Raw genomic sequence first — 14,910 nt, 5'->3', positions numbered from 1 at the left:
CCTATTTCTAGTGAAAGAGATATGACTACATTTCTTATCATTAATAAATAAGTAATTAGACTTACAAAAATGATACAGTCTATGAATATCTTCCTGAAATTCAACAACATCAGTATCACTTGAAATTTGTTTGAACATCTTAAGGTCATCAGCATACATTGAGAAATGACAGTGCTTAAAGCAGTTAGATATATTATTTATATATATAGAAAACAGTAAAGGACCTATATGACTACCTTGAGGAACACCCGACGTAACTTTGCTAATATCAGAGCTACAATTCATAATAACAACGTACTGTGAACGATTGGTTAAATACGATTTAATCCATGCCAGAAGGTTGCCAAACACACCAACACATCGAAGCTTATTAAAAAGAGTATCATGGTGAACCTTATCGAAAGCTTTCGAAAAGTCCGTGTATACAGCATCCACCTGAACATTTTTATCCATACTATCAGAGATGAATTGTACATAAGGAACAAGGTTAGTCACAGTAGATCTACGACTAAAAATTCCATGCTGGTTTTCGTTTAATAAATATTTTATTTGAAAAAAAAAAATTATCCGTAATAATTGATTCCAAGATTTTACTAAAAGTGCATAAAATAGAAATTGATCTATAATTATTTACTTCATATTTATTGCCAGATTTAAAAATAGGTGTAACTTTAGCAATCGTCCACTTTTCAGGGAAACAACATTCAGTAATAGATTTATGAAATATTAAAAAAAGTGGTAACTTAATATGATTACAATACGATTTGATAAAAATGGGAGGAATATTGTCACACCCAGCACCCTTATTAATATCTAAGTTATTAATCTTATCTGTTATGTCATTAATGTCAATAGAGGTAATATTAATAGCATTGTTAAAACATACATGGTCATCAGTAATTACTGGCTTATTAGATGGCTAATAAACAGAAGCAAAAAATTTGCCAAAAGCTTTAGCAATGTCTGGATAATTACTAAAAACTTTGTTGTTATAATTCATGTTGCATGTTTAGCTTCGTACTATTTTTTAACACAGGAAAAAAATTGCAGGCAGTGGCACAAGGGCAGAGTGCGGGGCTCATCGAAGCAAAGACGAGAGATTCGAGGGAATTTACAGTGTCGGTAAATCTGGAGCCTGATTCGGTGGGGGTATTTTCTTTAACCTACGAAGAAATGCTTCAGCGGGTCCACGATCAATATGAACTGGTGTTGAATATTTGCCCGGGGCAAATTGTGGATGACTTAAATATTGAGGTACCAAACTAAATAATTCAAGTTATCTTTTATTTGTACGTAATCAGGAATGCATTTCCTAGGTCCGCATTAATGAGAGTCGACCTCTAAAATTTGTAAAAACGCCACCTTTGAGATCAGGAAACGACATGAATACGTCGGAATTCGTTCAATACCTTGACCCTTTGTCGGATGTTAAAGTAATAAATCCAAAAACCGCTACCATCAAGTTCCATCCTAATACCACGAGGCAAAGAAAAATGACTCATTATCTGGGAAATAAAACAAGCGATGGCTTGTCAGGTCAGTTCGTCGTGCAGTACGAAGTAGAAAGAGAACCCCTCAACGGAGAAGTATGATCGAAATCTGTGCCTTAAATCGAAAATTTTGTGGTTGCTTTCAGGTGTTGCTACAAGATGGCTATTTCGTTCACTTCTTTGCCCCGAACGACCTAGACCCGTTACCGAAGCACCTCGTTTTCGTGTTGGACACCAGCACGAGTATGAGGGGAAGGAAAATTGATCAGCTGAAAGACGCTATCATGAATATTTTGGGCGATTTACGTAAAGAAGACATGCTGAGTATTATCGAGTTTAACACTGACGTTATCGTGTGGGATGTCGACTCAAAAGAATCAACCACTGTGCCTGCGAGTAATATAAAGGATTTCAAGGAGCCTTTTGCCTACTTACAAGTAAGTGCCTTGTTAGCATTTAATGTGTTGACGTTTCTATTTCCATAAATGATATTGTCATTTTAAGACATAATTTCACATTTCTAATTTTTGCAAATGATTTAAAAATTCTCTCAACAATTATTGTTTAGATGGTGCGCAATTAATACAAAATTACAAGGACTGTGAATTATTTTCGGGGGATGTTTTAGTAAATTCAAGGCTTTATCATAAAAAATCGTGTGCGTTATTATTTTTCAAAGTATTATCCATAGCTAGCCACTACTTTTTTACCATCTTTTTGGCAGCATACGAATTCCTCGTCAAAAGAACAACTCATCTTTTGATGCTATCCCTCAATCGATCGAATTTTTAATGTTGAAAAATTACTTTATCGTGCCTTTGTATGAATTGCAGCAATTTTTCATTTAATGCACGGCTCAAATGCATCAATTGTATTCGGTAGCGTTCACCAGTGATGGTTTCATTTGGCAGCTTGTAATACACAACACCAAGCTGGTCCCACCAAATACGGAGCGTAAACTTTGAATCATGAACATTGCCATCGATGTCGATACATGATCAGACCAGGCAACCCCCAGGATTTTCTACGCTTAGAATTGTCATAGTGTATCCATTTTTCGTCAATGCAAAAAACTAGTGGTGGGAAATGTCCGGACATTTTAAAATTGGACAAATGTTCAGACAACCATCTGGCCATAGAAAATAAAATGTAACAGATTTACTATACAACACATGTCATAAGCTTCAAGATGATACCAAATACTTATATTTCCTTAGAATATTTTCTCTGAAATACAAGAATCAAGTGAAAAATGAATATTTTTGTAACAATTTTCAATTTTCGTCTACTCTTTACCAGCTTATACATAGTAAAAAATTAATAATATTAATTACGAAATTATGATTTAATTTGAAGAAGTTTAAATAATAAAAGTGAATAAAATAAATTTTTATTTGGAGTAACAACTACAACATTTAACATATATGTACATGGCACATAGTAAATATGCAGTTTGCATGTTTCTTGCCATTGATTTTTTACCAAAGTTTCTAATTTAACCGTCTTTATTTCAAAATATGCCGTGCTTAAAATACACAACAATGAAATACAAAATACATCACAAAAGGAAAGCAGCATGTCAAGTCTGTTAGGCGACATATCCTAATTTCTTACTTCTATAACAACTAATATAATAATTATCCAACTCGTCACTACAAACAACCTTAACATTAAATTTAATTAGAAACCGTTCTAATATACTCTATTATAGATATCTTAAAGATTTGGCAGCTTGTTAAAGCTATCCAATCCTTTAAAAAATAAGGAATTCCAACATTTTCTTGAACCAGTTTTATATTAAATTGATTTCTCGATCTTGTTGAGTGTTCATGAATTTGTTTACTCCTTATCAAAAATTTGTTTAAATATAAAGGTTGAAAACCAGTAACTATTTTATAAATAAAAACCATGCTTAAATCGTACAATCGTTGTGTTACTGTTAACCAGTGTAAAGTATCTAACATATTACAAATAGGTGTATATCGATTACAATGTAGTAAGATTCCCATGGATTCCCAAGTTTTTTACATATACGTCATTGTGGCACAATAATCAAAATGAGACTGAATTATACTATTGTAACAAATAATTTTACTAAACATTAATAGTTTAAGTATTTGCTATGCAAGAGAAAAAATACAACTTCTTCGAGATTTTTTTGATTATATATTCTGCATGATTATTAAAAGCTGTTATCTATAATGAATCCTAAATATTTAAATGCATCCACAATTTCTATATTTTCACCTTCCATTTTTATGACTACTTGATCAATATTTATGTGGTTATGCTTATAACTAGTTGTTAAAACCTTAGCTTTTATTTTTTTAAGTTTATTTATTTCCAGATAATTTTCAATTTTATCCAAAACTGTATTTATCAAAAAAATTGCTTGATTTAAATTTTGATGCAATACATATGTTAAGGTGTCATCGGCATAGCGTTATTTTGTACCACATAATAAATATCGTTAAAATAAAGTATAAAAAAAGTGATCCCAAAACACTGCTTTGAGGCACCCCAAATTCGTTGATTATTGCATTTGAAATGGATGAACCAATTCTAGTTACTTGTTTTCTTCTACTTAAAGAATCATCAAACCATTTGAAAACAGTACGAGTCATACCATAACACTGCGATTTTCTCAAAAGAACTTTTCTATCTATAGTCTCAAATGCCCTTTTTAAATCCAAAAAAACTGCTACGATGTACTTATCTTCATCTAATAACATTTTCCAATTTGTTAATGTATACTGTAAAGCGGTTTCTCAGGAGTGATGTTTTTAAAACTTGATTGATTACCTTTAAATAAATTATTTTCATTACAATATTCCATTACTTGATCGTATACAGCCAATTCTAACACTTTTTCCAAAGTTTACCAACTTTGGGAAAAGTGTATACTGGAATATTGACAGGACGAAAATGACATGCCTCTATAGTGTTCTGAATTTTAGGAATAACAGTACTAATTTTAAATATCTCTGGAAATTTACCTGTTTCTACAGAAGTATTAATGTAATGCAAAACTACATTGACATTGTGTCAAAAGTATCTTTTAAAAATTTGGCGTGACAAAATTTCATCCTGAATAGCTTTATTTTCTAAAGAAAATGTTATATTTCTCAGCTGAGTATAACTTAGTTTTTAAAAAGTATTAAAGTATTAAAATAACAATTTAATTTAAAATAATTTTGTGATGACCACAATTGATCGATTCATATTATTTGTTGTCACACCTATACTTTTTACAAAAAATTAATTGAAATGTTTTGCTATTTCACTTTGTTTTTTTCATGTAAGGAAAATAGAACTCTAGATTCTTTATTATTTTTAATTTTCAGTAGAAGTATAAGAAGTTAAAATCGACATTTTCTTGAAAACCGTTGCAGATATTGTAATGAAACAGGTACAGGGTGTCCCGAAATTCATGCAACAAAATTTGGTCATAGATTCTTAAGACAAATTTAAGGGTCCCATATTTTTTCTGTTTGCCAACTGGCCCCCTCTTTGGAGTTACAGCCCTCTGAAATCCACCCTTAAGAAGTTTTTTTTATATCTCAAAACCATATTGTACGAGAATCACTAAATTTGGTACAGGGGGGGGGGGTTATGACATGTGGAGACTCACAGTGCTACGCTTTTTGGCGAGAAACCCCCTTTTTTAAAATTATTAGTTAGCTAAAAAGCCATTGAATTTAGAAACTTCTTTGTCTCTTGATATTTGTTTCGTAAAATGCAATGTTTTTGAGGAAAATGGCGAATCACGATATGCATTCGATCACATTTTGACATTTTTCTCGAAAACATTGCCTCTTACGAAAAAAGTACAAAGTGACAAAAAGTTTCTAAATTTAATGGCTTTCTAGTGGACTGATAATTTTTAAGAAATTTAAATATGTGACCAAATTTTTTTGGCTCCAAAGACAAGGTGGTCCACGAAAAGGTGTCTTAAGGGGGTTTCTCGCCAAAAAACGTAGCACTGTGAAATTCCACATGTCATAAAACCCCTGTGTACCAAATTTAGTGATTCTCATACAACAGGATTCTGAGATATAAAAAAAAGATTATTCTTAGGGGTGGACTTCAGGGAGCTGTAACTCCGAAAGAGGGGGCCACTTGGCAAAAATAAAAAATACGGGTCCCCTCAATTTGTCCTAAGAATCTGTGACATGAATTTCGGGACACCCTGTATATCTTTTTTTTTTCGAAAAAATTACGTTGACAAATAAAAAAGTTACGGATTCGAACTTTTGCTTGCCCCCCTGTAGGAACGCCCCTGAAAACAATGTGTCAATTTGGTTTAGATAAAGTAATTCCTCGTAATAAATGGTACATCTGTATAAAATTTCACTTTTTTACTTTTTTGCTCAAAATTACTTTATCATCTGTGTTCGTTTGGCAACACCTTTTTGAAACACCCTGTACATTTGATTTATCAATTTGTGTAGTGGGATTTAAATAAATAAATACATAAATTCCGATTTCAGCAATGTATATCATCAGATCCACACCTTGTTAGTGAGGATATTATAAAAAAAGCAAAAGAGGTCGTTCAGGGTATTATGGCTATTGGATGTACCTTCATGATCGGCGGTTTAGAAACGGCTTTGTATTTAGTAAAAACAGGACAACAGAAAAACAAGGACAAGGATCAGAAGCTTCAACCCATCATAGTATTTCTGACCGACGGTGAACCCAACGTTGGTATCCCCTCAACAGACGAAATCGTTGAACTAGTAAGTCATTTTGATTTATATTCGACGGCAAATTAATGTCACTTGCCAAATTCGTAGGTGACTCATCTGAACACGAAAGACAAGGTTCCTATATTCTCCCTGTCTTTTGGAGATGGTGCAGACAAAGACTTTCTGAGGAAGCTGTCTTCAAAGAACCTGGGTTTCTCGAGGCACATATACGAAGCCGCCGACGCCTCTTTGCAGCTGCAGGACTTCTACAAGCAGATTTCTTCCCCGCTCTTGCACGACATCAAGTTCAAGTATGACGCGGAAGTGGCAGAAGTCACTAGGACCTGGTTCCCCATTTACTTTAGGGGCTCCGAGTTGGTCGTTGCCGGAAGATGTGAAGGTACCTACGCGATTTAATAATGTTTGAGAGTTTTATCACAATTTATTACACCAGTTAAATCATTTATATATAAAATAAATGTTTAATCCCCTTTTGTACATGCAACATTCGTATTTCATAGCTTTGCTGACCTCGATATTAACAAAAAGGCGCTCCTGTTTTTTAGAACAAATATTCCCGACTGCCATCGACTGTAGGGGCCCACGCGGTCCTATAATAATAAGATCGGCCACGGAAAGACCCGTAACTTCCCTAGAAAGGCTATGGGCCTACCTCACAGTGAAACAATTGTTGGACGAGAGGGATTCCGCAGCAAATCCAGAAGAGTTAACCAAAAGGGCCGTTAATTTGGCACTAAAATACTCTTTTGTGACAGACGTAACGTCGCTGGTAGTGGTGAAGCCTAAGGAAACAGCTCCTGTCCTAGAGAATCGTGTCGCGGATCTTGGTAAGTGTGGTAGACACAAAGTCCACCCACGCATTGTGGTTTTGTTAATCGGCATGAAATTTATTCTTTAAAACAATGACAATCACATTTTTCATATTTTCTAAATGTTTCTTTTTGTAGTACGAACTATATAAAAAACACTCAACACGTCAATAATGACGGTTTGGTTCTTATTAATCAACCTAGACAAAATAATAATAGTTTGGATGGTTAAAGGTTACTTTTTCTCAAATACAAATGCTCAGTGTCCCATTTTTATATCAGTTTACGCCTGTTTGAGCTTTTTTTCTCTTTGCCTTGTAACGTGCGTAGCCATTGGGAGGCTACCCTCCAGTAGTATATGCTCGAAGGTTCTGCTTGTTATGAAAATAAGGTTGCCGCAGAGGATTTCAAATTGCTTCTATAAAATATTCAAAAAATCTAATGTGTAAGTATTTTAGAAAAAAATAACCTGTCTTTTTAATGCAGTTTTATAACATACAGGCTGTCTCCTAAAAAACGCCGCAAGCCATAACCCCGTTATTTATAGTCTGATTTTAAAAAACAAAAAATTTAATGAAATGGCTCTAAATACATTTAATATATTTTTTTTTTGAAAGGCAATAGTCAACTTTTTTTTTGAAATGGCAATATAGATTTTGTGTTATTTATTATTGTGCCACTAAATTCATGACAAATGTATTTTAACTATGTGTGCTATGGAAAACAAAAAATAATACAACAAAGCAAATAAAACTCAAAAGAAAATTTTGTACTTAAATTTAAGGTCTTGGGTTTTCTTCAACGTTACGAAGAACATTGAACTCGGTGTTTTAATTAAATTGGCGTTCTTCTCACTTTGGTTTCTTAAAAGAATACCTGAATCATGTCCGTCAATTAATTAATACTGATATTTTGCACTGTTGAGCTTATTTCAATAAAAACCTACTGGAAATGACATAGAAAGAGTATGATGCGTAAAAATCTGGGACACGAACAGTAAAATGACATTTACTTGCTTTGTTGTATTATTTTTTGTTTTCCAGGCATACATGACTAGTCAAAATATGATTGTTGTCAATTAAGCGACCGGGCGCTAATAATACGGTATTGACTAATATTTTCGTGCTTTTTCTGTAATACATGTTTCACAAAAGTAGAATTTATATACATCGTTGAATTCAGAATAGAATTCTGCACAATAATAAATAAAAAAAAACTATTGCCATTTGAAAAAAAAAAGTTGACTATCGCCTTTCAAAAAAAAATAATAATAAATACGCCCACTCTATATTGTATTTAGCCATTTCGTATAATTTTTTGTTTTTTAAAATCAGACTGTAAATGACGGAGTTTTAGCATGCGGCATTTTTTAGGAGAGAGCCTGTATATACAGTGTCTCCGCAAATTTCATCGACAACATTTGATTACATATTCGCGACGATAAATGAAAAAAAAGTTAAATAAAAATTTTTTGTTTTTTCTATTTACAGGCCTTCAAAGTTGTCAAAAATAAAACTAATTTAATTAATAACTTCATAACCCTTTTACCGATCGCGTTAAAATTTGGTACATTTATTTGGACTATTATGGCATATTATTTCTTAAAGCTTTAGTCAAATCTCTATACTGGGTGGTAGTTTTCTCTGGTTACGTCCCCCTTTTAGCACTCAAAAATTTTCCAGTGGTCGTATTTTTTTAAACGGGCAGCAACATTGAAAAGATTGTATTTAAGAAAAATATATCTAGAGAAAATTCGTACAGAAAACAATTCTTGAGAAAAATGGCATTAGTTCTTTTTACATACAGGGTTTTCAAAAAGTTTGGAACCCCCCTCTAAGAAAATCCTGCTCAAACAAAAAAAATTATTAAGACAAAAGTTGCAGGGTTTTGAGTGAGCAATCTAACGGTGACCTTGACCATGCCCTTGAAGGTTATTTAAAGGTCAAGTTGAAAATTTTAAATGGAACCGTATACTTTTGACCCCGGAAATGGTAAGAGCGGAAAATTTTACGCTCGAATGTGACCTTGAGCATGACCTTCAAGGTCAGTTAGAGGTCCACCTGATTTTAAATAGAAACGTATATTTTTGATCCCGGAAAAGGAAAAAATGGAAATTCTTACGTTCGGATATGACCTTGACTATGACCTTCAAGGTCGTTTACAGGTCAAGTCGATTTTTAATAAATGACCCGATACCATTTGACTACGAAAATTGAGTGAGTGTAAAATTAAAAAATGACCTGTACCATGTCTTTGACCATGACCTAAAGGTAACTGTAATGTCAAACGTAAGCAAAGAACTTATGTTTAATAATGCTCTTACGAAAAAAATTTAACGGCAAAAGTTTTCTTAGCTATCCGGTAGTGATATTGTTATGACCTCGACCTTGTTCCGAAAGTAAAAATAGCGATAACTTTCAACATAAGTTTAAGATCAGAATGGTTTTTAAAACGGGAACTCTTAAATTTGTCTCCAATAATCGAAAGGGTGACCCCGAAAACCCCGAGTACCTTCGGAGACAGGCTGTTGGAAATACTGTGACCTTGAAACTACCATGACCTCAAGGTCATGGTCAAGGTCATATCCGAACGTAAAATTTTTCGCTCTTCATTTCCAGAATCAAAAGTATACGGTTCCATTTAAAATTTTCAACTTAACCTCTATATGACCTTGAAGGTCATGGTCAAGGTCGTATTCGAATGTAAATATTTCCATTTTTAACATTTCCGGTATCAAAAATATACGATTCCATTTAAAATTTTCAGGTTGACCTCTAAATGACCTTGAAGGTCATGGACAAAGTCACATTTGAACGTAAAATTTTCCGCTCTTACCATTTCCGGGGTCCATTTAAAATTTTCAACTTGACCTCTAAATGACCGTCAAGGTCATGGTCAAAGTCACCGTCGGATTGCTTACTCAAAACCCTGCAACTTGTGTCCTAATCATTTTTTTGTTTGAGCAGTATTTTCTGAGATAGAGGGGGGGTTTCAAACTTTTTGAAAACCCTGTATACTAAACAACTAAGCTTAAGATAAAGGAGCGTAGATGGCGCTCTTATTCATTTAATTCTTAAAATTGTAGTTTGAAATTTTTGTATTAAGAGTAAGAGCTAGTTAAAATATTTGTTTACAGGGTGTTTCTGATATAAGTGCGTTCCTTGAAAAGGGCAGGAAAATAAGCAACTGGCGATCTAAAATATTACGTTTTAAATTGAAAAAAAAAAAAATTCACATGAAGGTTTAAACAAATCAGTTGGTCAATCAAGTTTAAATTTTGTGTTCGAAAATGCTGAAATTTATTCAAATCTGGTTTAAAAGTAACAAAAATTAAACGAATCAACGAATTACTTACCAATAGACGATATGCTCTACAAAAATTGTTCAAAGTTGTTTCCATGTGTTAATAAACATGCTTCCAGATGAAGGTCAAAATTCTGCCACCAAAAACACCACTGTGTTGAAAACCGTTGCTAGAACTGAGATATTGTACAACGTGAGGATTTGCATCATACCAATAGTGAATGTTGTGGTAATTTCTTTTTTACTCTCTTTGAAATATGCTTAATTTTATGATCCTGGTGCGATAATTTCATATACATATCTGTATTTTTTTAAATCGAGTGATAACCCATCAGAATCAACACCAAAGATTCAGTATTTAAAAATAAAATGAAAATTTTTGTAACATTGAGTAAAAACTAGAAGTAGAAAAAAACAAATACAAATATACAAAAAGAAAAAACAAAAGAATAAAAAGTACAGAAAAACAACCCTTTTAAAGACTGCTACCTTGACACGGTAAAAGAACACGTTTTATATAAATAAAGATAACGAAATGGCTCGAATAATTTAGGTAAATAATATAGATTTTGTGTCTGAGTTTTTAGCTGAAATTGTTGAAATTTTTATAATTTATCGAATGAAATTTTATCTATCTAAATATCCGTTTATTTTTTGTGGATTTGATAAGTTTCAAGGGTTTGAGGTTAGGTTTTTATGGACATAGCATAGGTTTGAGGCTTCAGAAATATTAGCCCCAGAATAAGCTTTTCAAGAAGTCACATTGTTTGCTTTGAAAAATATCCTTCCTTTGACTTTCTGGTTCAGATTTCTTGGATTTGAGGTTAGATATTTAAGAATAAAGGTTAGGAGTTTCAAAATTAAAAAATATAAGCCTCGCCTTCCCCACTCGTTCGCTAGACCAAGTCTTCTTCTTCGAAATTAAATAGTTGAATTCACCTTAATGTTAATGTAGGACATGAAAATATAGCTCTTAATGTATATTCTCTCCAAATTTCGGCTCTTAATATTAATAATTAAGGTCGCTGTGATTAAATAAATAAAAAAAATTATCTCAGCTTCTAATCAACTTACGATTTTTTTTTTTTAATTCGAAGAAAACTAAAGTAAAGAGGTTACTATTTTATTTTATAATAATTACCTATCTTAACAATTTAATAAATATTAACATTTTTTCAAAGTCAATTTTAAACAAATTAAATTTGAAAAACTAAATTCTCGGTAAATGTCTATGTCAATACAACTATTTAGGTACAAAAACAACTAATGATCAAAACCCTACAACGCCTGTGAGCTTGGGAAAAATGAATTGAAAATAGCATCTTCTTAGATAACAAATTCCGCCAACGCCAAACCAATGAAGCTTTCGAGCTGAAATTTTTACCACTTATTAAGGGTGTAAAAAGCCTCAAAAATCCTGAATTACAAGTGTCTGCGATAAAAATTGCATTAATTATTAGCAATTGAAAAAAACGGCAATTTTCGACCATTTTTGAGCTCTTGTGCATAAACAAATTATCGGAATTTATTCGGACTTTTTTCATTTTATAGTCTTATTTAATACCTACCTTTTTTGTATAAACTTTTTTTCGTTATGAATAATAGCTTTTTTACGTGAGTCAAAAAACCACTTTTCCATAACTTTGACCACTGTTAAAACAAAGTTTCCCAACTAGCCTGGAGTTGATTTTTTGATATTTTATTTATAACAGGTTTCCGAACAATATTCCGCAGAAAAACTTCTAATAGTATTTTTTTCCCGAAACAGGCTCTTTCATGTCTATAATGACTGGGCTATAATAAGATTAAGCATACTTGAAAAAGAATAGAGAAGAAATTACCACTGTATGGTTCAAATAGTTGAGTGCGTAGAACTTTTTCCCATATTTTTCTGCAGAACACGCCACACGGTACTGTTAGTCTTATACTGCAGCACACAACGCACGTGCACAAGATGCACAGGGTCGGCTTACATTTATGATTATTTTTTTAATTTTCTCGAAAACAGAAGCATTTAGAACATCAGTTGTGTAATAAAAATTGCCCATTTTCGTGCCCTTTTATCATCTTTTTCAAAGAACGCACTTATTTCAGAAACACTCTAATGATATAATACAAATTTTAGGTTATAGAGATATGGGCTATATTACTCTACAATCAGCTGTTCCCTCTTGTGTATCGTCTAATTTGTCAAAAAGTAAGTAAATTTTATTTTTTCTTATTCATTTTTTTGCTTTATTGAAGAACATGTATCTTTTAAAAATTTCAAGGGGATAAGGACGGTAAAAAAATACAAAGCAATAATGATTTCTATTTATAAAAATAAGAACTTCTATTCTTATTATAAACAATTTAATTCGACTGGAGTACTAATAGTCATAAATTTTCAAAATATTCAGTGGCGTCAAATTTCTGTTTGGATTGTACACTTATCATTGAAGAAAGTATGCATGCAGTTTCCAATTTATTTACGGTACATCTCGTTAACGATTTTGTTACTTCAATTTTTCATTTATATTATTGTTAAACTTGAATCAAAATCTTTATAATTATTTTCTTGTTTTTTTTTCTAGAAAAAAAAAAAGAAAAAAATATGCTTTAGTGCTAGGGGTAAGTAAAGTTACGATTATTTTTTTAATTGTTTCAGTAATCTAATCAATTAATATCCTTAAGCTCACTCTTTTAAGTAATGAAGGGTATCCCAAAATTCATGCAAGATTATTGACTCACAAAGAATACAGTATAGGGTTACGTATGGAATACCATATCGGGTAAATGGCCTTCAGTGCTTTGCTGGCACATACACATTCTTCTGTCGAAATTTTTCATGACCATTTTGCAGAAATGCAGCTGAATTTCATTGATACAACTTTCAATTTCTTTCAATTCTTAGGTGGTCGTAGATTTCTAAACCATAGACTTCAAAAAACGCCAAAGAGAAAAGTCCAGCGGTGTTAAATCGCATTATCTGTGAGGTCAATTGCGACCACCGAAATGGGAAATTACACGATCAAGAAATGACTCATGCAGTAATTGAATTGCTGCTCAGGCTGTATGGCATGTGGCACCATCTTGTTGAATCTATACGTCGTTTACATCCATATCTTGTAATTTAGGCACAAAAAACTGGATCATCCTGTGCTGATAGTCAGCACCATTAACTGTTACGGCCTGAAGAGCCGCATTTTCCAAGAAGAACGGTGTGATTATCCCAAAATCCTCACCAAATAGTGACACGCGGATGCATTTGTTTCATCGCTGAAGATGATTTTGTTCGAAAAATCAGAATCCACTCGTTCCATAATCCATTCAATGAACTCTCTTCGCTCTACGTGGTCAGTAGGTAGATTCCCAGCAACATTCTCACGAACTGCTTCGATATGTTGTGTTGAACAAGTTATTGAAGGACGGAGTGTTTAAGAGTCTGGATCAATCTGAATTTTTCAATTAATCTCTTCACAGTTGATGAAGTTAAATTACTATTCTGACCATATTTTGTACGAAAATTATGAATTGTATCTGCTAAACCTGCATTATTTTTAAAATATCGCTCAACATGAAAACACGTTTTTTCGTGTAGCGCTCCATTTTTGAATAACCCTGAGCTGTCAGCTGTCACGTTTTGTTTTTTTTTGTTGGCAACACTACTGCATAAATGGCGCAAAATTTAAAACTTGCGTGAATTTTGGGATACCCAATATATTAATTTTTTTGAACATTAGGAATACAGTAAAAAGAATAGACCGTTATCTTTTATTTCAATTTTTGACATTTGTATTTCCCGTTAACAACAACCCCTCGTTGGGTTTTCAGGGGTACAAGCGGATGATGATATTCTTAGGCCTTTAGGAATTTGTGGTGGTGGACCGTCAGAATTTGTTGTTGAACATGAAGGTTAGTAACGATTTCACTTGGTTCACATCAAAGTTTTTAATTCTGTATATAAAATTGCAATAAGAGGTAGTTGTATTATTAATACAAAGTTTTGGTCTTTTTTATTGCAATTGATGATACAAATCTAGCTGTGCAGGGTTTTTACCAAAAGCTGTATAAGATTTTTGATGACTATGTACCACTATATAGATCATTTAGACATAAATATCCTTGTTGGTAACGAGCGTTCAAATAAAAACGTGGTCAAGTTGGTTCTGAAAATTTGAACGTAGGGCGTAGCGTATAGGAAATGAACTTAAACGTCATCTGTCAAAGCGCTATATCGCCACTATAAATTTGAATATTTTCGTTTTAAAAAGCGTTTAAAATGGTGTTTTCTCAAGAACAAAAAGTGTTTATCATAGAGTCCTACTTTAGAAATGGACGCAAGATTGATGGAATATGGAAGTATTCTATTGAGGAATGTTTCATAGAATTTCAAAATCAATTTCCCGGCGTTGTTGAGTACAAAATTTTTCAAAGTGCAGTTCAGCGTTGTGTTAATGTTTTTCGTGAAACGGGCAGTGTAACAAGAAAAGAAGGAAGCGGCCGACCTAAAAAGCGGACTGAAGAATTAAAAGAAAATGTCCAACAAATAATGGAAAATGCGCCAAGAACTTCTGTACGTGTTTTATCACAAATGGTGGGAGTATCAGTCGGTACCTG

General features: G+C 32.8%; 1 protein-coding gene across 5 annotated transcripts in view; it reads left to right on the top strand.

Moving 5' to 3' along the window:
• Positions 1–14,910, top strand: part of LOC111692319 (inter-alpha-trypsin inhibitor heavy chain H3-like) — a 25,766-nt gene that overhangs the window by 5,660 nt on the left and 5,196 nt on the right. For 4 of the 5 annotated variants that reach the window (XM_023456254.1, XM_023456252.1, XM_023456253.1 and 1 more), the window contains 9 exons: positions 1,051–1,254; positions 1,317–1,586; positions 1,637–1,927; positions 5,981–6,229; positions 6,287–6,578; positions 6,745–7,026; positions 12,437–12,507; positions 12,885–12,921; positions 14,125–14,205. In XM_023456254.1, the coding sequence (XP_023312022.1) occupies positions 1,051–1,254; positions 1,317–1,586; positions 1,637–1,927; positions 5,981–6,229; positions 6,287–6,578; positions 6,745–7,026; positions 12,437–12,507; positions 12,885–12,921; positions 14,125–14,205 (1,777 nt within the window). Of the gene's footprint in view, positions 1–1,050; positions 1,255–1,316; positions 1,587–1,636; positions 1,928–5,980; positions 6,230–6,286; positions 6,579–6,744; positions 7,027–12,436; positions 12,509–12,884; positions 12,922–14,124; positions 14,208–14,910 lie in introns of those variants that run through there. The other variant, XM_023456256.1, reaches the window with a different exon arrangement.

The sequence above is a fragment of the Anoplophora glabripennis genome, unplaced genomic scaffold (assembly GCF_000390285.2).
Source record: "Anoplophora glabripennis isolate ALB-LARVAE unplaced genomic scaffold, Agla_2.0 scaffold1145, whole genome shotgun sequence".
Taxonomy (NCBI): domain Eukaryota; kingdom Metazoa; phylum Arthropoda; class Insecta; order Coleoptera; family Cerambycidae; genus Anoplophora; species Anoplophora glabripennis.
The sequence above is the reverse complement of the archived record's forward strand: the minus strand, read 5'-3'. Positions and strand labels throughout refer to the sequence as shown.